Source organism: Macaca mulatta, chromosome 19 (assembly GCF_049350105.2).
Source record: "Macaca mulatta isolate MMU2019108-1 chromosome 19, T2T-MMU8v2.0, whole genome shotgun sequence".
Classification (NCBI taxonomy): Eukaryota; Metazoa; Chordata; class Mammalia; order Primates; family Cercopithecidae; genus Macaca; species Macaca mulatta.
The window spans coordinates 11491761-11519167 of record NC_133424.1 but is presented as its reverse complement, the minus strand read 5'-3'; the positions used below and the strand labels follow the sequence as shown (position 1 = coordinate 11519167).

The 27407-nt window shown below is 52.7% G+C and overlaps 1 protein-coding gene and 2 long non-coding RNA genes across 52 annotated transcripts in view; 1 reads left to right on the top strand and 2 right to left on the bottom strand.

Moving 5' to 3' along the window:
• The window catches only part of DNM2 (dynamin 2), a 110591-nt gene that overhangs the window by 46791 nt on the left and 36393 nt on the right, over positions 1-27407 (bottom strand). For all 50 annotated transcript variants that reach the window (XR_013408654.1, XR_013408656.1, XR_013408652.1 and 47 more), the window contains 4 exon segments: positions 18284-18357; positions 5446-5595; positions 2249-2452; positions 948-1046 (listed from right to left, as the gene is read on the bottom strand). Coding sequence is in view for 43 of the 50 variants with exons in the window: in NM_001265712.1 (NP_001252641.1) it covers positions 948-1046; positions 2249-2452; positions 5446-5595; positions 18284-18357 (527 nt within the window). In the remaining 7 variants the exon portion in view is untranslated.
• Positions 664-18057, top strand: LOC144336654 (uncharacterized). The gene is made up of 2 exons (XR_013408911.1): positions 664-2849; positions 17206-18057. It is a non-coding gene; the product is annotated as an uncharacterized LOC144336654 (long non-coding RNA).
• LOC144336664 (uncharacterized) lies at positions 10700-17429 on the bottom strand. The gene is made up of 4 exons (XR_013408922.1): positions 17370-17429; positions 13420-14849; positions 11461-13353; positions 10700-11117 (listed from the first exon to the last, which is right to left on the bottom strand). It is a non-coding gene; the product is annotated as an uncharacterized LOC144336664 (long non-coding RNA).

The window sequence follows — 27407 nt, the reverse complement described above, 5'->3', positions numbered from 1 at the left end:
GATTCACTTCTCAGCCCCGGATCTTCACAGTCAAACAGGGTTTTGAATTTAGCCCTGACCACATTCTCCTGGGATCCAGGGTCACCTCACCACTCAATGTCTCAGCAGTGCTGGGGGATGGTGGTAACCAAGGTCTGAACTTTTCCCCACATCTATCTCAGACACCAAGGTGGAAAACCCAGGAGTAAAAGAAATGGTCTAAGTGACTGTGGCTAAGCATGAAGGGAAAGGCCGGAGATGCTCGCAGCTTAGAGTAGATCCCAGAGGGCAGGAATGGTTTTTAAAAAACACAAAACAAGGCCGGGCACAGTGGCTCATGCCTTTAATCCCAGCACTTTGGGAGGCCGAGGCAGGTGGATCACATGAGGTCAGGAGTTCGAGGCCAGCCTGGTCAACATGGCGAAACCCCGTCTCTACTAAAAACACAAAAATTAGCTGGGTGTGGTGGCGAGTGCCTGTAATCCCAGCTACTCAGGAGGTGGAGGTTGCAGTGAGCTGAGATTGCGCCCCTGTACTCCAGCCTGGGTGACAAGGCAAAAACTCCATCTCAAAAAAAAAAAAAAAAAAGGAAAAGGAAAGGAGATGTTATAATAGAAAGTAATTTTAAAAATTAATTACAGTTATAAACCCTGGGGAGCCGGGAGCTGCGGAAGATTCACGAGTGGCTGTCTGGGGGAAGTGTGGCTGCGGGTGAGTTTAGTTTCCTCTTTCTATACACTTGTTTTCTAATGTTCCAGAAACCAGCAGGTGTTAACTGTGCACTTGAAAAATGAACGCATACAAATCAGAAGAAAAAGATACATATGCTCAAAGGGAAAAGAAAGAAGGAGTTACGGTGAAATGGAGAAGCAGTGACTTCCAGGCAGGCAGAGAACAGGTGCCAGGGTTTCAGTAACGATAAGGACCCCACCCATCCTCCTGCTTCCCCAGTCCCCGCAAAGCCACACCTCTTCTCAACGGGAGCAACTTGTTCTCCAAGACGTCCCTGGCATCGGTGCCCTCGTCCATCAGGTCAAGCTTGGTGATGACACCGATGGTCCGCAGGCCTGAAAGAGCCCAGAGGTCAGAGGTCAGAGGTCAGAGGCTGCCACCAGGAAAGAGCGTCGGCAGCTGCAGGCCACCTGGGGTCCATTCGGCCGTGAAACTTCCAGGTCACATCACCTGGGAAAGCCAGAACATCACAGGCCTGGACCCCAGTTTCTCACATGTTGAATGAAGATGGTCACAGCCCTGATCTCACAGAGAGGTCATAAGGGTGAGCCTGGCAATGGCAAATACTCAACAAATGCTGGCCTTTATTGTCACTTGTGTTATTAAGGACAACCTCTGCTGCTGCAGGCTTCGGGAAACCTCATGGAAACATGATTCCTGGGCCAGATTTTGATGCTGGACTCTCCAAGTGGCAGCAAAGTCCCAAGGTAACATTTGAGCCTGACGCGACTTTTTCCAGGGCCACCTCTTGCCTGAATGGCTAAAATCCCACTCTGGAAACCATCCCGTCCAATCCCACCTCTCCACAAGTCATTCCAGAGTCAAGGATGTCCTCCTAGCAAAGCCTCACCTCTGCAGGTCAACCGCCCCCACGGGGGCTGCGGCCTGGCTCTGTGCTGACCGTGTGTGTTTTATGTGTGGCATGTGCATGAGACACTGGGGACAGATGGAAGTCAGAGTGAAGATCTCTGGTGGGTGCCAACTTGGGCATCAAGGGGGCCACAGCTGTGCCCTCCCTGGGGCCCCTTCCTGTTCACATTCTGCAGTGAGGGTTCAGTAGAGGGATCTGACTAGAGGGGCCCCGGGGCGTCAACCCGAAGGGAAAGAGATGATCTCGCCATGCAAAGACCAGACGTTTAACAGTCCTCACATCAGCTATCCGGGTTAGGACTGAAGTTCCCATTCTGACTAAGAGGGGACCGTGTCTCAGGGAGCAGAGTAACAGCTAGACGGGACCTGAGGTCGCATTTGGGCCATGGAGTGCTGGACCCTTCCTTCAGCCCCAGGCTAGCTTCCCACCCTGGCAACATGGGCACTGCCATGTCCAAGGAGGACTGTCCAACTGCCACACAGTGACTTCCCAGGGGATGCCCACCAGCACTGCTGGTTCTCGGAGAAGTGCCGTGTTCCAGGAGGCCTTTTCCTAAAGTGGCCATGTATCGAAGAGAACGCCAGTGACTTGAAACCAAGGATGCTGGGCATGTCCCATGCTCAAGGCACCTGGAAGAGGGGACTGCTGCCCTGGGTTCAGGGTTACCTTGGGGATCGACCTCCTTGGCCAGCTTGAGGGCGTCGGAATTGGCCAGGTCCATGTTGGCAGGCGTGACGGCCAGAATGAGGCTGCTCTCCCGGCTGATGAACTGTAGGATCATGTCCTTGATCTGGTACTCGATGTCTGGAGGCTGGTCGCCCACGGGCACCTTGGTGATACCCGGGAGGTCGATGAGGGTCAAGTTCAACACTGGGAGGGAAACCAGAGGGAAAGGCACTCAGAGCCAGGAAAGGGGAGGCACAAACAGGCCCGCAGCCACCCAGCTGACTACCAAAGTTCCTGCACAGGGCTCAGACCTGAGGATGCCGCCTGACACTCCACCTGAACCACACCTTGGATCCAGTAACTCCCCTCCTAGGATCCCATCCTACAGATACCCTCTACCTACTCCATTTCAATGATGCAGTTCTAAATCAGGACAGTTCAGACTGGAATAGATCTAAAGGACTCAGTAAATTTCGGCCCATCCATTCAGCCAATACCAAAGAACCATTATGGACAAACACATGAGGCTGGGCGCGGTGGGTCATGTCTGTAATCCCAGCATTTTGGGATGCTGAGGTGGGTTGATCACTTGAGGCCAGGAGTTCGAGACCAGCCTGGCCAACATGGCAAAACCCCATCTGTACTAAATACACAAAAATTAGCCGGGCGTGGTAGCACACACCTGTACTCCCAGCTACTTGGGAGGCTGAGGCATGAGAATCACTTGAACCCAGAAGGTGGAGGTTGCAGTGAGCTGAGACCGTACCACTGCACTCCAGCCTGTGCGACAGAGCAAGACTGTCTCAAAAAACAAAATCAAAAGACAAATGGATGAGGTCGGGCATGGTGGCTCATGCCTATAATCCCAGCACTTTGGGAGGCCATGATGGGTAGATCGCTTGAGCTCAGAAGTTCGAAACCAGCCTGGGCAAGTTGGTGAAACCCTATCTCTACCAAAAATGTAAAAAATTAGCCTGGCACAAAGGTGTGCATCTGTTGTCCCAACTACTCAGGAGACTAAGGCGGGAGGATCGCCTGAGCCCAGAAGGAGAAGAAGTGAGCCAAGATCACACCACTGTACTCCAGCTTGGCCAACAATGTGAAACTCTGTCTCAAAAAAAAAAAGAATAAAGAAACATTCTGAGAGGCATACCAAAAAAAAAAAAAAAAAGCATAGGCTGGGCGCGGTGGCTCACACCTGTAATCCCAGCACTTTGGGAGGCCGAGGAGGGTGGATCACCTGAGGTCGGGAGTTCGAGACCAGCCTGACCAACATGGAGAAACCCTGTCTCTACTAAAAATACAAAATTGGCTGGGTGTGGTGGCGCATGTCTATAATCCCAGCTACCTGGGGGGCTGAGGCAGGAGAATCACTTGAGCCCGGGAGATGGAGGTTGCAGTGAGCTGAGATTGTGCCATTGCACTCCAGCCTGGGCAATAAGAGTGAAACTCCATCTCAAAAAAAGCATAAATGATTTTTATGTTATGCTAACAATTTAAGGAAAAGGAATGATAAACACATACACAATATATACATAGATACAATCACAATTCCTTACATATGTTTTTTGCTTACACTTTTTTTTTTTTTAAGATACAGGGTCTTGCTATGTTACCCAGGTAGAGTGCAGTAGCTATTCACAGATGTGATCATAGCTCACTGCAACCTCGACCTCCTGGGCCCACACGACCCTCCTGACTCAGCCTTTCAGGTAGCTTGAATGACAGGTGCGTGAAACCATACCCAGCTCAGGTTTGCATTGTCATCTGAAGAACCTAAAATATGTGTGCAAAACTGGTTGACAAGGTAGGTTTTTGCGATATACCTTTCCGTAATTTTTGAATTCTGAGCCACATGCAGGCATCATTTATTGAAAAACAAATTTTAAAACTTACAAGGAACCCATAGTGGTAGCAATCTGTGCCTCCGGGCCAGAGGATGTCTATGGCCTGGGGCTGCTGTTTGAATGCAGAGTTTTAAAATCAGGATATCTGGCCGGGCAAGGTGGCTCCCAGCACTTTGGAAGGTGGATACAGGCGGATCACCTGAGGTTGGGAGTTCGAGACCAGCCTGGCCAACATGGCGAAACCCCATCTCTACTAAAAATACAAAAAGTAGCTGGGTGGGCTGGGCGTGGTGGCTCACACCAGCAATCCTAGCACTTTGGGAGTCTGAGGTGGGCGGATTGCCTGAGCTCAGGAGTTCAAGACCAGCCTGGGCAACATGGTGAAACCTCGTGTCTACTAAAAATACCAAAAAAAAAAAAAAAAAAAAATTAGCGAGGCAGGGTGGTACACACTTGTAATCCCAGCTACTCGGGAGGCTGAGGCCAGAGAATCGCTTGAACCCGGGAGGTGAAGGTTGCATTGAGCGGACATCGCACCACTACACTCCAGCCTGGATGACAGAGTGAGACTCTGTCTCCAAAAAAAAAAAAAAAAAAAAATTGGCCGGATGCGGTGGCTCAAGTCTATAATCCCAGCATTTTGGGAGGCCAAGGTGGGCAGATCACAAGGTCAGGAGTTCGAGACAAGCGTGGCCAATATGGTGAAATCCCATCTCTACTAAAAATACAAAAAATTAGCCAGGCGTGGCGGCAGTCACCACTAGTCCCAGCTATTTGGGAGGCTGAGGCAGGAGAGTAGCTTGAACCTGGGAGGCAGAGGCTGCAGTGAGCTGAGATCATGCCACTGTAGTCCATCCAGTCTGGGTGACAGAGCGAGACTCCATCTCAAAAAAAAAAAATTAGCTGGGTGCAGTGACGCATGCCTGTAATCCCAGCTACTTGGGAGGCTGAGGCACAAGAACTGCTCGAACCTGGGAGGTGGAAGTTGCAGCAAACAGAGATCACGCCACTGCACCCCGGCCTGGGCAACAGAGCAAGACTCTGTCTCAAAAGAAAAAAAAAATCAGGATATTTTACAGAAGTCTGGTTCTGGTCTCTCTTGAGGCAGCAGGAGATCTGGCTGCCTTGAGGCAAGTGGTGGCTGCCCTTGGTAAAAGGGGGAAACAGCTGCAATCACCCACCTCTCCCAAACAACTTCACGCTGAGACAGAGGTCTGGGTACTACATACCTCGCACAAGTGGGAAGATACAGATCGGGGGGCTATATGTGTGTGAATATCAGCTGTTTGTGAATGGGCGACATGAACGACCATAAACAGTCAGTGATGGGTCCCCACCCGTGCTGCCTACCGTGTGGCGAGTAGACTCGAAGGTTGATGGGCACTGGGGAGATGCCTTTGTTGGTCCCCGTCACCCTGTCGGTCTCTGCTTCAATCTCCTGCCGGACTTCATCAAAATCTGTAAACTTTTTGGACTTGCAGTGCAAAAACTCGGCATATTCTGGAAAGGTAAGAGAGATGCTGAAAATGAGAAAGAGCCGTGGGCAGGGCGCGCATGGGCGGTGGGGAGAATGCTTTGTTGAATGAAAGTAAGGACCCAGGCCCGGCGCGGTGGCTCACGCCTATAATCCCAGCACTTTGGGAGGCGGAAGCGGGCAGATCACGCGGTCAGGAGACTCAGACCACCCTGGCTAACATGGTGAAACCCCGCCTCTACTAAAAATACAAAAAATTAGCCGGGCGTGGTGGCACACGCCTGTAGTCCCACCTACTCAGGAGGCTGAGGCAGGATAATTGCTTGAATCCGGGAGGTGGAGGTTGCAGTGAGCCGAAATCACACCACTGCACTCCAGCCTGGGCGACAGAGCGAGACTCCGTCTCAAAAATTAACAAACAAACAAACAAACAAAACCAATAAAATAAAATAAAATAAAAAAGAAAATAATGACCCAGTCATTGTCACTCTAGGAATTTAGGAGTGAGAGATTCATTCTCATGACAAGTGTCTTGGGGCAGGCAGGGGTTCCTACAGACTAAATAGACTGAGCCCCTTTCCAGATCCTGACGATTATATTCCCATGTGGCACTTTGCAAACTATTAATATACATCACGACATATTATGAATCCCAAAAAAAAACAAAAAAATCAACAGGTAGACATGACCAATGACCAAAGTTTCTTTGGTTTCTTTGTTTTGTTTTTTACAGGCAGGATCTCGCTGTGTCACCCAGGCTGGCATGCAGTGGTGTGATCACAGATCGCTGCAGCCTTGAACTCCTGGGCTCAAGCAATCCCCCTGCCTCAGCCTCCTAAAGCACTGGGATTACAGGCCTGTACCACCATGCCCAGCCATTTATTTGTTGATTGATTGATGAACAGAAGAGGAAGTGCCAGGATACATCACCCAGAGAGGGTGAGTCCATTTGATGAAGGTGATGCTGCAGAGCCTCCCTTGCTGTGGGTCCCAGTCAAGGGAGTTCGATGCCTAAGTCCTTGTGGGATCATGGTCCACCAGCACATTCCAGCTCCACAAAATCCCCAGGGGTATTTCCCATGGCACTCACTTCTCCTTCTTCCCCAAGGAGCCCACAAGGTATAGGGAAGGGGCACCCCCGCCGACCCCTCAGAGCTGGTCTTGAGTCTTTCCTTCTCCCACCGGCTATTCAAGAGGGTCCCCTACCTAGACACAAACTCCCCAGGAGAAATGCTTTCTGGGCATAACCCTGAGTGCATGTAAGACCTGGGGGTAACTGAAAGCCACAGCGAGACTGAGATGAAGGGGCACAAGATAAGTAACTGACAAGCAGTGTGGGTCTCGCCAGGAAACCAGAGAAATCCAGTCCCAAATCACAGATTCAGGACAAAGCAAATATAAAGCATGTTCATCACGGAAGGTGGCTGCCGAGCACACAGGTGTCCACTGTACAAAGCCTTGACGTTTCCAGATGTTCGAATTTTCAGAGTAAAATGTTGGGGAGGGGAAATCCCCAAAGCTCAGAGATCACAGCTACTGTAGTGATGCTAAAAATAAGGGGGAAACGGCTGGGCACAGTGGCTCACGCCTATTATCCAGCACTGTGGGAGGCCGAGGAGGGTGGATCACTCGAGCCCAGGAGTTCAAGACCGGCCTGGGTGACACAGTGAGACCCCGTCTCTACAAAAATGTAAAAAATTAGCCAGGCATGTTGGCGTGCACCTGTAGTGCCAGCTACTTGGGAGGCTGATATGGTCTGGCTCTGTGTCCCCACCCAAATCTCATCTTTAGCTCCCATAATTCCCTCGTGTTGTGGGAGGGACCCAGCAAGAGATTACTGAATCATGGGGGCGGGGCTTTCCTGTGCTATTCTAGTGAGAGCAAATAAGTCTCACGAGATCTGATGGTTTTAAAAATGGGAGTTTCCCTGCAGAAGCTCTCTCACTCTCTTTGTCGGCTGTCATCCACATAAGATGGGACTTGTTCCTCCTTGCCTTCCGCTGTGATCGTGAGGCTTCCCCAGTCCAGCTGTGTGGAACTGTAACTCCACTAAACCTCTTCATTTTATAAATTGTCCAGTCTCAAATATGTCTTTATTAGCAGTGTGAAAATGGACTAATATGAGGCTGAGGTGGGAGGATTGTTTGAGCCCAGGAGCTGGAGGTTGCAGTGAGCTATGATCTATGACCGCACCGCTGCATTCCAGCCTGGGCGACAGAGCAAGACACTGTCTGAAAAAGAGAAAAAAAGAAAGGGGTAATAAGTCACACTGGCAAAGAGGTCAGAGACCTGACCCGCCACAGAGATGCAAAGATGTGCACTGCCCTGTCGTTTTTAACAGTAAAAAAACGAAAATGGTGTCAATGTCCACCAGGAGGAGACCTGGCAACATGAACAACACAGCCATGCCATAAACTGCCTGAAGCAAAGGCAAAAAGGGAGATGAACGCCCAGCCAGGTCTAGAATCTTCAAGGCAGAAAGAAGAGTGTGAGGAGGTTCACCGTTCCATCATGGCTACCAAAGAAACTACGGTGCTCTGGCCAGGCCCTGCGTGTGGTCCCATAGTACCTCACAAGTCCCCTGAGAGGTAGGCATCTCTGAGATCCCTATTTCAAAGATGAAAAAACAGGCCCAGAGAGGTTAAGGGCCTTGGGCCAAGTTCCGTGATGGAGCTGGGACTTGGAACTCAGAAATTCTGGCTCCAGGTAGGGGCTCCCAAGCCAGACAGCCTTTGTGAGGCCACCGGAAGGATCTTCACCTCTCTGAACGTCTCTGCAGGGTCAGGCGGAGACTCAGTGGGCTCCGATGACTGAGGACCGTGTCCGGCACAGACACTGGCCACCAGATCAGGGGCAATGAGGACGTCTGCTGGAGGATTCAGGATCCCCACCCCCACCCCCAGCCCTGCTATCAGCTGACCCGGTTGCCAAGGACAGTTACACTCCAGCCTTCTGGAGGGACAAGGGGAAACACTCAGCCGCTCTTCCTGTAGCAGCCACTAAAAATGGAACAGCTCCCAACCCCCCACAGCAAATCTCAGTTCTCTTCTGGCTCCAGGACCCCAGCTCAGCCCCGAAAGAGACCATCTCCTTTCAAAGAGTGCAGGGGCACATGGCAAGGAAGATGGGCTGGTGGCAAGGACACACGCCCTCTCCCCAGCAGGCCTCTGCGCCGCCAAGTGTGGTGTCCACAAAGCCCAGCCCCACCTCCTCCTACTCCCGGGCCTGCCTGGCTACCACCGCTCCCGGGAGGACCTCCCTGAGTGGGGCATCTTGGTCCCTTCCTCATCAGAGCCAGCTCACTTTGGATTTTATTGATGGGACCAGGACCTGCGGCTGCAGCACCCCAGAGCCCAGCATGTGGAGGCAGCACGCTGTGTGCAGTAATGAGCTCAGTCTGTAGCCAGAGGCCTGCCCAGGTCTCAGTCTACTGGTCTATAAAATGTACATCATAACAGGCTGTGTGAGGACTCAGAGTCAACACCTGCACAGGAAGAGCAGAGCCAGCACAGTTACGGTCTGAGCAGCTGGTGGGCAGAAGGCCCCAAGGAATGATGCGGCAAAGAGAGCACCAGGGGCAGTGGGCGCCATCCTTCCCCCAGCACACACAGGCAGGAGCCCAGAGAGGGCAAGCTACTCTCTCAAGTCACACAGGATCCCCACCTCCTGCAGGTCTCTCTCCCCACAGCAACTGCTCCACCCAGCCCCCTCCTCCCCTGCCTTCGTTTCCCCATAACACTTACTACCATCTGACACAGGGCAAGAAGTCTAATATAGAGAGCTTTGCCTTGAATGTCCATGCCACCAGGGAAGGGACACCCATCTGCCTTGGTCATTGCTGTGTCCCCAAGGGCACAGGCATGCGTGTTAGGTGGGAAAACGGAGGTTCTGCCTGCCCAGCTGCCACAGGCTTCAGGGGACATTTACAACCTCTCCTTCCCGCCAGCAAGCTGAATCTAGGTGTCTGACCTGCACAAGGTTCCCCTGGAACCTCAGGCCATCCTCGAATGCAGCGACCAGAAAACGAGCCCGGGAAGGACCACCTGCCTGACCCAAGTCTGCGTGGTCAGGGGCAGCCCCGAGATGGGGCTGGAACCAGGCGGCCAGACCCACACGCTGGGCTTTGGAGCACAGCACCTTCCCCGGTTGTCACATGCAGGCTGGGAACCAGCCGGGGATCAGAGAAGGCAGGGGCTGTTCTTTGTGATCTCTCCTCCTAGGTCCTTCTGCTGTCGGCCAACCCCTCCATGTGGGTGAGGATATGGACAGCCGGTGCCAGAAAACCAGGGTTTCTTCCCTAGTGGGTCAGTGAGCAACAGAACCACACCAGAAAAAAAGGCCCAGGCACCGACCAGGTCCACCCCCGCTGCCTGCCTTTCTTCACAGGGCTCCTTGGCACGGTGGAAGTAAATGCTGAATGCCAGGTCAACAGAGGTTTTTTGTTTGTTTGTTTGTTTTGAGACTGAGTCTTACTCTGTCACTGAAGCTGGAGTGCAGTGGTGCAGTCTCGGCTCACTGCAACCTCTGCCTCCCAGGTTCAAGTTATTCTTGTACCTCAGCCTCCCAAGTAACTGGGATTATAGGCACATGCCACCACGCCCGGCTAATTTGTATATTTTTAGTAAAGACAAGGTTTCACCATGTTGGCCAGGCTGGTCCCGAACTCTAGACCTCAGGTGATCTGCCCACCGTGGCCTCCCAAAGTGCTCGGATTACAGGCATGAGCCATCATGCCCAGCCCAATAGAGGTTTACAAGCTTCCACCAGGCTGAGCGCAGTGGCCCATGCCTGTAACTCCAGCACTTTGGGAGGCTGAAGTAGGAGAATCATTGGAGGCCAGCCTGGGCAACATAGCAAGATCCGACATCTACAAAAAAATTTAAAAATTAGCTGGGCGTGGTGGCACAAGCCTGTAGTTCCAGCTACCTGGGTGGCTGAGGTGGGAGGATTGCTTGAGCTCAGGAGGTTGAAGCTGCAGTAAGCTGTGATCACACCACTGCACTCCAGCCTGGATGACAAAGGCAGACGGGAGATCCTGTCTCAAAACAACGACAAAAAGAGAAATAGAGCGGAGGGCCTAGCCTGGGGCTCTGGTGTGCTGCACGTGCTCAAGTGCTAGAGATGAGATGATTTTTTTTTTTTTTTTTTTTTTTTTTAACAATCTACTGGCCCAAAGAATCAGTCAGAGGCCTTAACACTGAGTTCCCTGTCAACTTGTCCACGGCAACCGAGGCCCAGCCACCAAGCCATTGAACCAGCCCTGGCTCTGCCTGTCCTGGTCCCTGCCATCAAGCTGCACCCCACAGCCACCCTCCTCAGACAGGGCATTTCCATACCAAAGCCTGTTCCTCCAGTTCCTCGGCAAACTGCAAAGCATTTTGACAGCTCCACACACACCCCCACTGTCACCCGGCACCCTGAGCCAGGAAGGCTCCCTGGGAGGAGGGTCAGCCCGGGCCCCCTCTGAGAGGTTCACAGCTGGCATGTGATCAGGCCCTGGGGACTCCGAGGGACCCAGCCTGGTGCACAGTGGGAATAAAGGATTAAACTGGGCAGTCCTAGCCGGGCGCGGTGGCTCAAGCCTGTAATCCCAGCACTTTGGGAGGCCGAGACGGGCGGATCACGAGGTCAGGAGATCGAGACCATCCTGGCTAACACGGTGAAACCCCGTCTCTACTAAAAAATACAAAAAAACTAGCCGGGCGAAGTGGCGGGCGCCTGTGGTCCCAGCTACTCGGGAGGCTGAGGCAGGAGAATGGCGTAAACCCGGGAGGTGGAGCTTGCAGTGAGCTGAGATCCGGCCACTGCACTCCAGCCTGGGCGACAGAGCCAGACTCAGTCTCAAAAAAAAAAAAATAATAAAAAAAAAAAAATAAAAAAAAAAAATAAACTGGGCAGTCGTCCCGCAATGACACTGCCAAGGCCAGGGAGTCAGCCGTCCTCGCCCACCGCAGGGCCTCCTAACTATGGGCCCACTGGTTGTACTTGGGGGTTTTTCCAGAGAGGTTCTGCCTCCCTCCAAGCCTGTGTCCTGCTACTGAAGCTGGAGCTCTGAGACAGCGGGGACTTCGTGTGAACCACGGTTCCCCCTAGCATCTTGTATACAGCAGCTGCTTAACTAAAATCCGTGAAAAAAGAATCTGCGCTCTAACCTAGGAGGACGTCACTCCCAGGAACCCCCAACTGGGGCCCCACTGTGCTAAACAGCCAATCCCCTGCACCTCAGGCCCTTTGAGAAGGTGTCAAGGGAGCCACAAGTGCAAGCTGCCACCTTCTCAGGGTCAGGGGGCCTGCGACATGAAGAAGCAGCCCCTTGCCAGAGGCCACAGTCACCTCTGGCCTGGTGACCCTGGAGGTCTTTGGAGCCTCCTGTTTCAAAGGAGCTTGTGGAGCCCCAGAGTGACCGATGGCCCTTGGTCAGAGGATGGCCCTCCCTGTCTTCAAAGCACAGCGGTCACGTGCCCGCTGGCACTGCTTAAGAATTTTGAAACGCCCAGGTCCAGCTGGGAAGACCTGCCTTCAACCCGACAGACAAGACAGCAGGGTTTGGGGAGGTGAGGAGAGGGAGCGAGGGAGGTGAGGAGAGGGAGCGAGGGAGGAGAGTTTTCGGGGTGCCTCGTGGCTTCACAGCCTAGCGACGCCCAGCTCTGGGTTCCTACCCTTCTCTCGGCACCTCAGTTTCCCCAAAATGCAATGACACAGAACCCAGTGCCGGGGCTCCCATACAACTGCGATCAAATCCCACCGGGAGCACACAGGCGGCTCAGAGGTTAGTCTCAGGGAACCTGCAGGGGCTGAGCTAGGGTCCCAGTGCTTTGCACACTGGGGCTCTGCCCTGATCTTCTCACTATTCCCCCAGCAAAGAACACAATGACCAGGCTGGCCCTGAAGGCAAGGAGAGGAGATCTGCCTTTCCCAAACCTGGCGTTGGCAGGCGTGACCGGGAGGAACAACTTGGGAATCAGCCACCATCAGGAGACCCTAGCTACCACGCCAGCAGGCAGGATCCAGTCATGCAGGACTTCCAGAGCCTTCAGCAGATCAAGAAGTGGGCCCAGCACACAGCACTTCCCATGCCCATTTAGCCCTCGAGTTCTCTCTAATCCGAGACAATACGCAAACATCTCCCGGTCCAGGACGCATTGTCGCTGGGAAGGTGACAGCCTGAGCAGGCATCCCAGCCAGGCCTGGCCTGACGCACACCAGCTTGATTAACTCTCCAGATACAAGGCTGCAGATGGAATGGCAGAGTGATGGGTCGGGCTCACCAGGGAAGGAGCTTGGAAGAGTAACCCCCATCACTTCCCACCCACTAGGCAAGAAGGGGCACAGCACCAGCCCTTTGAGCTCGCTCACTCAGCCCGTGCCTGCGGAGCACCCGCTCGGTGCCAGGTCCTGTGCTGGGCAGAGCCGATCGGCTTGCCTGCCCTTGTGTGCTGGCGCAGAGAGAGACCATTAAGAAAAAACAAGAACAGGATAACTCGTGCTGCCGGGGAAGGAAGGCGGCAAGTGACCAGGTGGGGGTGAGCAGCAGAGACACTGGCACGTAGGGGACAGGGCGTTCCAGGCGGGCAGCACAGTGAGCACAGAGGCCCAGCAGTGGGAACCAGCAAGCTGGGCCTGAGAATCAGGAGGGAGATGGATGGCGGCAGTGGCTGGGGACCAGGAGGAGGTGAGGTCCCAGAGACTGGCAAGGGCCACAAGGCCTTGAGAAGGAGGCTCGATTTGCTTCTGAGGCCAGTGGGAAGCCCTGGAGCCAGGTCCTGACATCTCTTCCCTGGTTCCTGTGAGCACACTAAAGGCCAGTTCAAGGCCAAGGGCGGTGGGAGGGGTGGCTCACAGGGCCTCACTGTGCACATTCCACACAGGAACAGTCCCGGGCACCTAGAGTTTACAGGGCTGCTTCCCAATGGCACCTACGGGCCACCAAACTTCCTGGTGGCTATGGTCTTAGTAATGTTTAAACTTCTATGGCTAGAAGTTATGGTTCACTGCAGACGGTTGGAATGAGGGCAAGCTGGGCCACACCAGGCATCGCGGGAACCAGAGGGGAACATGGGCCGCGCCGCAGGGGCCCTGTCTTTGGACATCAGGCCTCACAAAGAGACAGCCACACCACAGCCAATGGGGTGCCATGGCCACGACGGCAGTGCCGCCATCACCCCCACTTTATAGATGAAGCCACCAAGGCACAGAAAGGGAAGTCACTTTACCAAGTCCCGGGCCAGTAAAGGGTGGCAGCCTGGCTCTGAGTTTGGTCACAGAGAGCCAGCTTCCAATCCCTAGGAACCACATGGTCTGGTGCATACCCCACAAGGCCCCGCCAGCCCAGCAATCACCAATGCCTGCAATGTGTTCATTTTCCTCTCCTGTTAGTAGGGCGTTCTACCTCCCACCCACCTCCCCCAGCCGGGGTGCCTATGCTGCTTAATGCCTCGCCTGGAAGATAGTCTGGACTGCCTGGCATCTGCCAGCACCACCAGGGCCAGGCCCCCATCGCCTCTTGCCTGGCGCCATGCCAGCCTCCCTGCCACTCCCTATCCCCACTCCCTGCTTGCATTCTGGTCCCTGACTGTCCCTCCTGAACATGGCGGCCAGTGGTCTCCCCACATCATGCATGCCACCCCAGCTCCCACTACCCAAATCCTCAACATGCCTGCCAGTCCCAGTCCCTCCTGCCTTCTGGCCCCTCCCCAGCCTCACTGCCTCCCCTCACCACTTTGCTAATGCTGTTTCCCTACCTAGAATGTTCTCTCTGGGTCCCCAATCCCAAGGTGAATCCAACAGACACTCACAGGCTGGGGCTTGGGGGCTGGGGCCACGCCAGGTGCTCACACTGCCTCCCTGGAGATCAGCTAAGGCCTAGCACCGAGTGGGCACCTACTTGGAGCAATAAGAGACTGGAGCCTGGCCGGGCGCAGGGGCTCACCCCTGTCATCCCAGCATTTTGGGAGGCTGAGATGGGAGGATCACTTGAGCCCAGGAGTTCAAGACCAGCCTGGTCAATATAGCAAGACTTCATCTCAATTTAAAAATCTGCCAGGCGCAGTAGCTCATGCCTGCAATCTCAGCCCTTTGGGAGGCCAAGGTGGGCAGATCACTTGAGGCCAGGAGTTCAAGACCAGCCTGGCCAATGTGGTAAAACCCCGTCTCTACTAAAAATACAAAAATTAGCCAGGCTGGGTGGCATGTGCCTATAGTCCCAGCTATTTGGGAAGCTGAGGCAGAAGAATTGCTTGAACCTGGGAAGTGGAGGCTGCAGTGAGCCAAGATCGTGCCACTGCACCCCAGCCTGGGCCACAGAGCAGGACCTTGTCTCAAACAAACAAACAAAAAACGGAGAGTGAGACTGAAAATGCCATGATCAGGCGGGGCTGAGGGGTGCAAGCTGGGAGGCAGGAAAGAACCCCACCCATGTGGGACACCCCTGGAACTCTCTTTTGAATCAGCCCAACAGGATGCAACTATGTATCCACCTCTACCACAGCTGCCACACCCACCCCCCACCTGCCCCCACCCCTTCCAGCACCTACTCCTGGCCTCCTCCAGGGCACGGGCCTCAGCACTGGCCCCTGTGGTCCCTTTTCCACCAACAGCCACAGGGACCTGGTCAAGTCACACCTTGGCCTAAGGCCACATTCCCCCAAGAGTTGGCTTAAGGGTGGGTTTTTTTTTTTTTTTTTTGTTCAGACAGAGTGGCCGGATCTCAGCTCACTGCAAGCTCCGCCTCCCGGGTTCACGCCATTCTCCTGCCTCAGCCTCCCGAGTAGCTGGGACTAAAGATGCCCGCCACCTCGCCCGGCTAGGTTTTTGTATTTTTTAGTAGAGACAATGTTCCCATGTGCCCTAAGGCAAGTGGTCAGGAAGCCTCGGCCCCCTCCTCTGTAAGGTGGGGACAGACATCAGGAACCCATCATCGTTCATCTGGGTCAGGCACTGGGCAGGTCTGCGCTCTGTGCTCCCTCCTGGCCAAGGCTCTCTGCCTGCTTCTCTCCCCTCTGCCCCGACATGTATTAAATAACGTGTTCTTCAAGGTTAACAAGGTGGTGTTATTGTCATCACTGTCCAGACAGGAAATACAGTGGCGGTCCCTCCCTAGAAGCCGGGTTGGGAACCTGGGCAGTCTCCGCTCCAAGCCTAAACCAAGCAGGGCAGGCTCTCCCAGTGGTGTGGCCAGGAACTAGCAGCATCACCAGGGACTCATTAAAAATGTAGTTTGCAGCCGGGCCTGGTGGCTCACGCCTATAATCCCACACTTTGGTGGGCAGATCACTTGAGCTCAGGAGTTCCAGACCAGCCTGGCCAACATAGTGAAACTCCGTCTTTACTAAAAACACAAAAAATTAGCCAGGCGTGGTAGCTCGCGCTGTAGTCCCAACTGCTCAGGAGGCTGAGGCACAAGAATCGCTTGAACCTGGAAGGCGGAGGTTGCAGTGAGCCGAGATCACCCGCCACTGTACTCCAGCTTGGGTGACAGAGTGAGACTCCGTCTCAAAAAAATATACACATAAATAAAATAATAAAATAAAATAAAATAAAAATGCAGTTTGCACATCTGACCCCCATCCTGCTCAATGGGAAACAGAAAACTACCAAGACTGATCTCCACAGTGACTTTCAGGACTCTGGGGTTGCCCATTCCTGGCACAGCTGATTGAACGCCTGAACCCAGAGGTGGCAGCCCATTGGCCCATCGGTGGCATACAAAATGGCAGAGCTCATAAAGAGGAGGTGGCGGGCCAATCGGCTGCTGTCTCTCACTGGAGCTACACCTTCTCGCCAGGTTGGGCGGGACCAGAGGATGAAATGAGGAGGCTTGGGAGGCCAAGCTGAGAGCCAGCGTTGAGGTCAGATGTGCCTGGATGCAAGCCCCAGATCTGGGGCCCGCTGGAAAGGCAGGCAACCTGGCTAAACCTCAGTTTCCCCATCTGTAGAATGGGTGTGTGTATGTCAGCTGCCTTCCCAGTGTGAGAGTGTTTAAAAGGGCCACAAGGAGACATCAACACAAACTGAGTGTTGAACGCCCAACACTCTAGCCCAAGATCCTTCCCAAGGAGGCCCGAGGGGGTTTACAGCTGGGATATACACCCACCTCACGTCAGCCTCGGGTAGGAAGAATAGAAATACACTGAGACCAGGGAGGGAAAGAACAGGAAAAAATCCACACATAGGTCATACTATATTCAACAGGCTGGGTCTCCCTAAAAGTCAAAGTCTGATGAAAAAGCAATGGTGCCTGGGCACGGTGGCTCACGCCTGTAATCCCAGCACTTTGGGAGCCCCAGGCGGGTGGATCATGAGGTCAAGAGATCAAGACCAGCCTGACCAACATGGTGAAACCCCATCTCTACCAAAAATACAAAAATTAGCCGGACATGGTGGCACGCACCTGTAGTCCCTGCTACTCGGGAGGCTGAGGCAGGAGAATCGCTTGAACCCAGGAGGCAGAGGTTGCAGTGAGCCGAGATCATGCCACTGCATTCCAGCCTGGTGACAGAGCGAGACTTCGTCTCAAAATAAATAAATAAATACATGAAATAAAAAATAAAAAGCAGTGGTGGAGGGCTGGCACGATGGCTCATGCCTATAATCCCAGCACTGTGGGAGGCTCAGGCAGGACAATTGCTTGAGGCCAGGAGTTCAAGACCTGCCTGGGTAACATACTGAGACTCTCATCTCTACAAAAAAAAAATTAGCTGGGTATAGTGGTGTGTGCACCTGTAGTCCTAGCTACCCAAGAGGCTGAGGCAGGAGGATTGCTTGGGCCCAGGAGATCGAGGCTGCAGTGAGCTATGACTACACCACTGCACAGCCTGGGGAACAGAGTGAGATGCTGTCTCTTTAAAAAAAAAAAAAAAGTGATTATGGGGAGGCTGCTTTAGTGAAAAGTGAAGAAGAGATAACAAAAGAGTATAGGATGGGATTGAGTAGAGCAGCTATAACACCAGTCAGATATCTGGGGGACAACTGGTGACATGCTGAGTAGGGACTGGGACGTGGGTGCCATGCAGGAATGACTCCTTCTCTGGGGTATGATTCTGGGACTGTGTAGGCAGGTGTCTTTATTGCACGGGGAGGTGCACTGGGGCGTGAAGGACGGATGTGTCACCATGTCTGCTACTGACTTTGAAAGCGTTCAGCAAAATCGGTTTATCTATGACATATGGAAAGCACACATGGGGCCGGTGCGGGGGCTCACGCCTGTAATGCCAGCACTTTGAAAGGCCGAGGTGGGAGGATCACTTGAGGTCAGGAGTTTAAGACCAGCCTGGCCAACACGGTGAAACTCTGTCTCTACTAAAAATACAAAAAAATTAGCCAGTCATGGTGGCGGACGCCTGTAATCCCAGCTACTTGGGAGGCTGAGGCGGAAGAATCGCTGGAACCCAGGAGGCGGAGGCTGCAGTGAGCCGAGATCGCATCACTGTACTCCAGCCTGGGTGACAGAGTAAGACTCTGTCTAAAAAAAAAAAAAAAAAAAAAAGAAAGCACACATGGCACCTGGAATGGCATTCTGGTCACAGCTGAGGGCTTGCAGTGTGGGTGTGTAAGTGTTCACTGAGCCGTTTTTCAACTTCCTCACACATGTGGACCATGTGAATTCAATGTCCAATGACAGGCCAGGACCCAAGTTCCACCCTCTGCCCCCAGTTCCTCCTGGCCACCACACATCCATATCCACTTCCTGCTGAACCTCAGGCCACCCCACCTTACCTGTTTTCGAGAAGATGAGCTGCAGAATGAGAGGCCGCCGGGTGACGATTCCTGAACCGCGGGGGAGGAAGTCCCTGTGAGGGGGGAAAGGGACAGAAATTACTCACGCGTCCGGATTGAGGGGCAGGAAGTGTGACCACATGTGGTGGAGCAACTCTGTCTTGCAATTTGGGTGACCTCAGCAAAGGCACCAACCTCGGCTGGGCCCTGGGGAATGCTCTGGTCTTGGAGAGTCCTGAGGTCTGAAGAGCTCAGGAGGGTCTGCATGGAATGTCATGGTGACCAGAACCCTTTCCCTCTGGCAGGCTGTGCCCCACCCCTAGCACTCCCAGGGGGCCCATTCCCTGGTATGTATTTGTTACATTTCCCCCATACCCAGGAGATCAACACACTTCCTATATGTTTTAAATCAACACGATGCCACATGCATATGGGTAAAATACAAGGAAAGTTATTGAAGACAAAATACGATGTGTTTCATGTCCAGAAAAGTCACATCTACAGAAGCAGGAGACGGAACAGTAGATACCTGGATGTGGGAACAGGGGGTGACTGCCAATGGAGGGGAAGGAGCTTTCTGGGGTGATGAAAATGTTCCACATGTGGACTAAGGTGATGTTTACTAAAATTAAATGTAAAAGCCTGGACAAGACAGTAAGACCCCATCTCTATAAAAACTAAACTAAACTAAACTAAAATTAGCTGGGTGTGGTGGCCCATACCCGTGGTCCCAGCTACTAGAGAGGATGAGAGAGGAGGATGGCATGAGTCCAGGAGACTGAGGTTGTACTGAGCCACGACTGCACTACTGAACTCTAGCCTGGGCAATAGAATGAGACTCTGTGTGAAGGGAAAAAAAAAAAAAAAAAAACAAGGGCTGTAAAATGATTAAAGACCATTAATTCTGAAATAGATCAATTTCGTGGAATGTAAATTACCACTCAATAGAGCGGTTTTTTTTTTTTTTTTTTTTTGAGACGAAGTCTCGCTCTGCCGCCCAGGCTGGAGTGCAGTGGCCGGATCTCAGCTCACTGCAAGCTCCGCCTCCTGGGTTCACGCCATTCTCCTGCCTCAGCCTCCCGAGTAGCTGGGACTACAGGCGCCCGCCACCTCGCCCGGCTAGTTTTTTGTATTTTTTAGTAGAGACGGGGTTTCACCGTGTTAGCCAGGATGGTCTTGATCTCCTGACCTCGTGACCGCCCATCTTGGTCTCCCAAAGTGCTGGGATTACAGGCGTGAGCCACTGCGCCCGGCTCAATAGAGCTGTTTAAGAAAAATACATATCCTGGCCGGGTGCAGTGGCTCACGCCTGTAATCCCAGCACTTTGGGGAGGTCGAGGTGGGTGGATCACTTGAGGTCAGGAGTTCGAGACCAGCCTGGCCAACATGGCAAAACCCCGTCTCTACTAAAAATACAAAAATTATCCAAGTGTGGTGGCACGCCCCTGTAATCCCAGCTACTCAGGAGGCTGAGGCAGAAGAATCGCTTGAACCCGGGAGGTGGAGGTTGCAGTGAGCTGAGATCATGCCACTGCACTCCAGCCTGGGCAACAGAGCAAGACTCCATCAAGGAAAGAAGGGAAGGGACAGACGGGAGGGAGGGAAGGAGGGAGGGAGGAAGGGGGAGGAAAGAAGGAAGGAAGGAAGGAAGGACGGACAGACGGACGGACGGAAAGGACGGACGGACGGACGGAACGAAGGAAGGAAGGAAGGAAGGAAGGGTGGATGGATGGATCAATTCCATGTCTTTCACAATGGAAAAGACTCAGGCACAACCGCCCCAGAAGACATAGGGAGTAGCCTGCACCAACTGACCGTGACTACACCAGGATTCCAGCAAGGAGGAAGACAGGAAGACATCCTGTACACTCAGAAAGGAAAACGAAAGCTTCCCAGTGAGCACTGAAGTAGAAACAGTAGGCTCGGGGTACATTAAAAGGCTCAAAAGGAAATTCTGTTGTTTCATACAAAATGGTGAAAGGTTCTAGGCACAGGGAATTTTTCTTTTCTTTTTTTTTTCTTTTTTTTTTGAGATAGAGCTTCGCTCTTGTTGCCCAGGTTGGAGTGCAGTGGTTCAATCTCAGCTCACTGCAACCTCTGCCTCTCGGGTTCAAGCGATTCTCCTGCCTTAGCCTCCCAAGTAGCTGGGATTACAGGAATGCATTACCATGCCTGGCTAATTTTTTGTATTTTTAGTAGAGACAGGGTTTCACTGTGTTGGCCAGGCTGGTCTCAAACTCGCCCTCAGGTGATCTGCCCACCTTGGCCTCCCAAAGTGCTCGGTTTACAGGAGTGAGCCACCGCACCTGGCCGACACAGGGAATTTCAAACAGGTTCTGCACCTCGATGAACGTCTGGATTGTTGAAAATTTGTACAGATGCCGAGCGCGGTGGCTCACGCCTGTAATCCCAGCACTTTGGGAGGCCGAGGCGGGCGGAGCACAAGGTCAGGAGATCGAGACCACGGTGAAACCCCGTTTCTACTAAAAATACAAAAAATTAGCCGGGCGCGGTGGCGGGCGCCTGTAGTCCCAGCTACTCAGGAGGCTGAGGCAGGAGAATGGCGTGAACCCAGGAGGCGGAGCTTGCAGTGAGCCGAGATTGCGTCACTGCACTCCAGCCTGGGCGACAGAGCGAGACTCTGTCTCAAAAAAAAAAAAAGAAAAAAAAAAAAGAAAATTTGTACAGGACACAGGGCAATTGGTATGGTACAGCTGTGTCCTGTATGGAACGAGACAGACAGCATCCTGGGTCCCCGAGCGAGTGCCACTAGCACTACAGCCATTCCCGGCGGCAGGTGGCCCTACCCATGCTGGGAACCCCTGATGGGGGTGCTGGAGGCTTCCAGGAGACCTGTTTCTCAGCTGGGGCTGGGCACTGGAAATTCCTGGGAATGTACTACCCAGTGGGTGGAGTCGGGGGGAGATGTGCTCTTGCCACACACCCTGAACGATGGGTTCCAGCCTGTCAGTCAGGAGGCTGTCCCACCACTTCTGCAGCGCCTCCTCTGGCTGGGTGCAGACACAGCAGTGACTATACAAGTCAGCCCACGCCCTCAGGGGGCTTGCAGCCTGGACTGCATGAAAAAAGGGATCTTCATGGGCAACAGGGCTATGAAGGCCCCCACGGGGGTGCTGCTGGCAGAGCAGGGCTGAAGTCTTAGAAGCAGCCTCCAGTGGTCAGTGCTGGGGGGCTGGGGGTAGCGGTGCTGGGGATTACGAGGAGGAGGCTGGTCATCCCTGTCAGAGCAAGGCCACCAGCTGGGATTTAGGGATGGATTACAATAAATGTAAGCTTTAGCCAGATTATTAACAAATGTAAGCTTTTAAAACCCTTCTCTGGCTGATGCAGGGGAGAGGGCAGGAGCAAGAGGCAGGTGGGGGTGACAGCTGTGGTTCAGGTGAGTGACAACAGGGGTGAGACCAGGGAGATGGCAGACAGGGGCACGGAGGGCAGTGGACAGGCCCTAGGCAGATTCCAGGGTGGTTTGGGAGGTGGATGGTCACAACCTGAGGGCAGGCTGGATGGAGAAGAGCCAGGAGGGTGGGAGGAGGCAAGACAGAGGGGAGCACCCTGCAGACACTTGCAAGGCCCTGGGGGACGGGCTCTGGCATCTGCATCCTGTCTCTGCAGCCACAGGCAGCACAGTCAGCTCTCCAGGCCTGGGATGCTACGGGGTCCTCCAGCCGCACTCCTGAGGATGACAAAGAGCCCAAGGGCCCTGCCAGCCAAGCACTAGGCCTGTCACACCACGTGCCCCAGTTCACACTGATGCCTAAGCTGTACTCCCCTTCCATCAGCCTCCCATTCGGCTGATGACGAGCCTGAGGCACAAAGAGGATACGAGATTTGGACAATGTCACAGCTCATGGCTTGCATGAGGAATGAACCTTTCTCACTGGCTCCTGAGCACTTGGGCGGTGCTGGTGACACTGGTGCCAACATTCTGACCGGGTGGGTGCAAGGAAGACACACTGCAGGGGTAAGAGGAGCTAGGGACTGGGATAATTGGAGAGGGTTCTCTGAGCAGGGGACTGAGGGAGCAAGCTATATCAATCGGGAGGCGGAGTGAGCAGAGCGAGGGAAACAGCGAGGGGGCTCCCCCATACAGGTGACAGAGCCCAAAGTCACCTCTTAGCATGGCCCCTTGTCTCCCCTTCACAGTAGTCACAGACACCAGGCTGTCCCAGGGGATTAATCCTATGAACACTACATGTAGCCTTGGCACTGGCCCTCCCAGAGCTCCAGGCCACCTAGTTCACAGATAGTAACCTGAGAGGCAGGGACACTTGGTATCTTGCACATCAGAGATGCAGCATCTCAGGTCGGGCATGATGGCTCACGCCTATAATCCCAGCACTTTGGGAGGCCGAGGTGGGTGGATCACCTGAGGTCAGGAGTTTGAGACCAGCCTGGCCAACATGGTGAAACCCTGCCTCTACTTAAGATATAAAGATTAACTGGGCATGGTGGTGCACGCCTGTAGTCCCAGCTACTCGGGAGGCTAAGACACAAGAATGGCTTGAACCCGGCAGGTGGAGGTTACAGTGAGCCGAGATCGCACCACTGCACTCCAGCCTGGGTGATACAGTGAGACTCCATCTCAAAACAGAAACAAAAACGATACAAAATACAAAACAAAACAAAACAAAATTTTAAAAAAACCCTAGCTAGATGTGGTGGTGGGCGCCTGTAATCGCAACCACTTGGGAGGCTGAGGCAGGAGAACAGTTTGAACCCAGAAGGCAGAGGCTGCAATGAGCCGAGATCGTGCCACTGCACTCCAGCCTGGGGGACAGAGTGACTCAGTCTCAAAAAAACAGAAAAAGACAAATGCAGCATCTCAGAAACCATGCGGTGCTGGCTAAACACTGAATCACCAGCAGCGGCAGTGACAGCACGTGCCCCTCACAACGGTGCCACTGCTCCATCTTTTCAATGACTATTTTTGAAGTGTGCAAATGGAAGATATCAATGATAAAATAACACAGGGGCAGCCTGTAATGCAATCACAGACATCCTGTCTGCTTAGTGTGTCTGACGTTCATTCCTTTTCATGGTTGAATCTGTCCATTGCACTGACATTGCACTGATGGACTACAGTTTGCTCGTCCATTCACCATTGGATGGCAATCCGGGGTCTTCCTAGCTTGAATTTATTACAAATAAAGCTGTTCTGAACATTCTCATATGCGCCTTTTGTAGGCACATGTCCTTGTTTCTCTTGCTGAGTCATAGGGTGGACTTGAACTTGAACCGGCAAAGCTAGTCTCTGGAGATAGAAATCAGGGTAATGGTTCCCTTTCGGGAAATGGACTAGAAGGGGCATGAGGGACTGTCTGACACCATGAAGAAGACTTGCATCTTGATCTAGCCAGTGGGTACCAAAGTACAATCACTTATTAGAAAATCAAAACTTGGAGCACTGGCTCACACCTGTAATCCCAGCACTCTGGGGGGCCAAGGTGGGTGGATCACTTGAGGTCAGGAGTTCGAGACCAGCCTGGGCAACATAACAAGCCCCTGTCTCTACAAAAAGCAAAAAGTAATTCGCTGCAGATGGTGGCATTCCCCTGTAGTGTCAGCTACTCGGGAGGCTGAGGCAGGAGAATCACTTGAGCCCAGGAGACTGAGGCTGCAGTGAGCCATGATTTTGCCATTGCACTCCAGCCTGGGCAACAGAGGGAGACTCTGTCTCAAAAAAAAAAAAAAAGAAAAGAAAAGAAGAAGAAGAAGAAGAAAAGAAAATCAAGGTATATGTTTAAGATGCATGCGATTGGCCGGGTGTAGTTTTTGGGAGGCTGACGCGGGCGGATTATCGAGGTCAGCAGATCAAGACCATCCTGGCCAACATGGTGAAATCCTGTCTCTGCTAAAATACAAAAAATTAGCCAGGCGAAGTGGCGGGTGCCTGTAGTCTCAGCTACTCAGGAGGCTGAGGCAGGAGAATCACTTGAACCTGGGAGGCAGAGGTTGCAGCGAGCCGAGATCGCGCCCCTGCCCTCCAGCCTGGCAACAGAGCAAGACTCTGTCTCTCAAATATATATATATATATATATTTATGCAATTTACTATATCTAACTGAAATCTCAGAAAAAGGTCACAAGTCGAGGAGAACATGTCTGTGAAGATTCAGACACAAAAGTACAGGGTAGACAAATTTGCCCACGGAATTGTTATAATCCTGTTAGTTTCTCAATGAGATGAAAAATTCAGATCTCAAAGAATTTTAAAGCCCAGCAACAGGGGACTAGTTAAATATAAATTACATTCAACCTAAATTACATTCAACCTATATTTTCAAAAAGAAAACATAGATTTTCAATCAGCTTATATATAAGACATATGGCTGGGCATAATGGCTCACACTTGTAATCCCAACACTTTCAGAGGCCGAGGTCGGTGGATCATTTGAGGTCAGGAGTTCGAGACCTACTTGGCTAACATGGTGAAACCCTGTCTCTACTAAAAATACAAAAATTAGCCGGGCATGGTGGTGGGCGCCTTTAATGCCAGCTATTCGGGAGGCTGACAGCAGTATCGCTTGAACTCGGGAGGCAGAGGTTGGAGTGAGCCAAGATCGCGCCACTGCACCAACCTGGGCAACAAAAAGCTAAAATCCGTCTCAAAAAAAAAAACAAAACAAAATAAAATAAAAAAAGTATATTTATATATAAATTATGGCCTATCCATGCCGCAATGCAGCAATAGACACACAAAAAGAAAAAGCCTGTCCTTTCTAGACATGTAACTCCCTTCTGAGTGTACTAAGTGAGAAAAGAAGAAAAGGTTGGTACTGATCGGTTTTACTGAAGAAAGAAAAGGAAAGGAAGAAGAGAAGGAAAGGGGAAGGGGAACGGGGAGGGGGCAAGGAAAAGGGGAAGGGGAAGGGGAAGGGAAGAGGTACAGAAGAAAGTCTGTACTTTGTGATGAAGACAACCAAAGAGAAACAAAACAGGACCCGGGGCGGCTGGGGCCTGGTGGGGCAGGAGCCACGGCATATTCTCTGACATCTTTGAATTCCGCATCATACGCACGCATTACTGAGTTCAAAACATTAGAGTAGCTAATAGCTATTCAACACTGACTCTGTGCCAAGCAAGGCATTGAGAACTTTTCATGGATTATTAACCTTTTTGTTTTCTTTTGTTTTGTTTTTAAATAGAGACAGGGTCTCACTCTGTTGCCCTGGCTGGAGTGCAGTGGTAAGGTCACGGCTCACTACAGCCTCCAACTCTAGGGCTCAAGCAATCCTCCCGTCTCAGCCTCCCAAGTAGCTGGGATCATAGGCACCCACCACCACCTTAAGTGTTTTGTTTGTTTGTTTGTTTGCTTTTAAGAGACAGAGTCTCACTGTGTCACCCAGGCTGGAGTGCAATGGAGTCCAAAAGTGCTGGGATTACCGACGTGAGCTACCACACCAGGCCACTTTCATTTTTTTGTAGAGGCAAGGTCTCACTATGTTGTCCAGGCTGGTCTTGAAATCCCTACAATGACCCCACTGCACCTGCCTATTAACCCATTTAATCATGACAAGATCCATTAAAATGGGTCTGCTGGCTCCATTTTACAGATACAAATGAGGCCCAGAGGGTGGGGGCCTGCCCAGGGTCACACAGCATCTGGGGGTGGCATGAAAATGGACTGAAGCCACAGGGCCTGAGATCTCTAACCACCAGGGCACCTGGCCTTCTGAGCGAACACATCTTAGGCGGACCCTCCAGTAACTTGCAGCTAGGGCCCGGCTTTGAACCTCTGGTGTTTGCCTGTGCTGTCCTGTGACTCTGCTTTGGTTGTGTCTGAGGCGCCAGGCACCATGAGGACAATGGTGATGCTCCGGACGCCACCAGTGCCCAGCACAGACAAGGGACAATCACAGCTTCAGAACACAGGACGGGAGTGACGCCCAAGAGAACACAGAGAGCTGTGGGCACACGCAGGAGAAGGCGACTTTCTGGGCCTGGGGTATTGGTAGTGTGGGATATGATGAGGTTTCTCTTCAAATAGCCTGATCAGTGTTTTCATTCATAGTACCCCCCACCACTCTGTTTTGCCTTTTTCCTTTCTGCCTTTGTTAGATGCACAGGCACGCCCCAGTACCAGGCGTTATCAGCACCAGCTCACATTCCTTCCCCTATTTAAAAAGAAGACTAACTTTCTTGCTCACTACAGACACCTCTTCCTCTTCCCTCTCTCTTTTATGTGCCCGCCTTATCTAAAAACACTCAAACGTTTAGCCAACCAAAATTAGTTGAGATGGGGAAAGGGTACAGGGGCAGGACTTGCATCAGGAATAAAGGCTCTCGTGCCCCTTTTATCAGGTGCGCTCTCATGGCGACTGGCCAAGGAGAAGCACCCCTCTGTGCAGAAGTAAAATTGCTTTGCTAAAAATCCTTTGTTCTAGTGTTCAATTTCCTTACAATTTTGAGCGTTCTTCTTAACAGTTCTAAGTCAGGCGCAGGAGGGCACAGCCTGGGCGACGGAGACGCAGCTCTCAGGGGAGAGTTTGAGGACAGGGCAGGGCAGGCGCAGAGGGCCTCGCATGCCAGGCTGAGGGTGCCAGGAGCCCTGGGACTCATCCGATTTTGCTTCTAGAAGTTCCCAGACTGCTGCATCAAAGGGCAGCAACGTTCGTCCTCGGCCTGGACTGCCTCCAAAACGAGCCCCCCAGAAATCTCCTAGGAGCTTGGTGAGGAAGGGCCTGGCCCTACAGGTTTTCTGGGACACAGCAGCAGGAGTACTTGGAACCTTCCAGAAACCGCCTCCCAAGCAGCTCTGCCGGGAACACCGACCGGCCACTTAGCGGGAAGTGACTTTCCAGCCCCCGTCATCTACTTCCTCCTCCCTGATCCCATCCGCATTCTGAGAGTAGTGAAAGCTGCCCACTGCTCTCCTCTCCCTTCGCTGCTGCTACAGTGCCCTCTGTGCCCCCAGGCTGCCCTGCGTTCCAGTCCCTGTGTGACCCTGGATGGGCTTCCTGGCCTCTCTGGTCTAGGTTTCCCGGTCACTAAGACAGGGTGACCTTGCCAAGCTCACAATGATCCCACTCGAATGACATTTCCTCAGGGACTTCTCTCACCCCCATCCATAACGCTGTCCCCTCCTCCCTCCATGCCTCATTTTT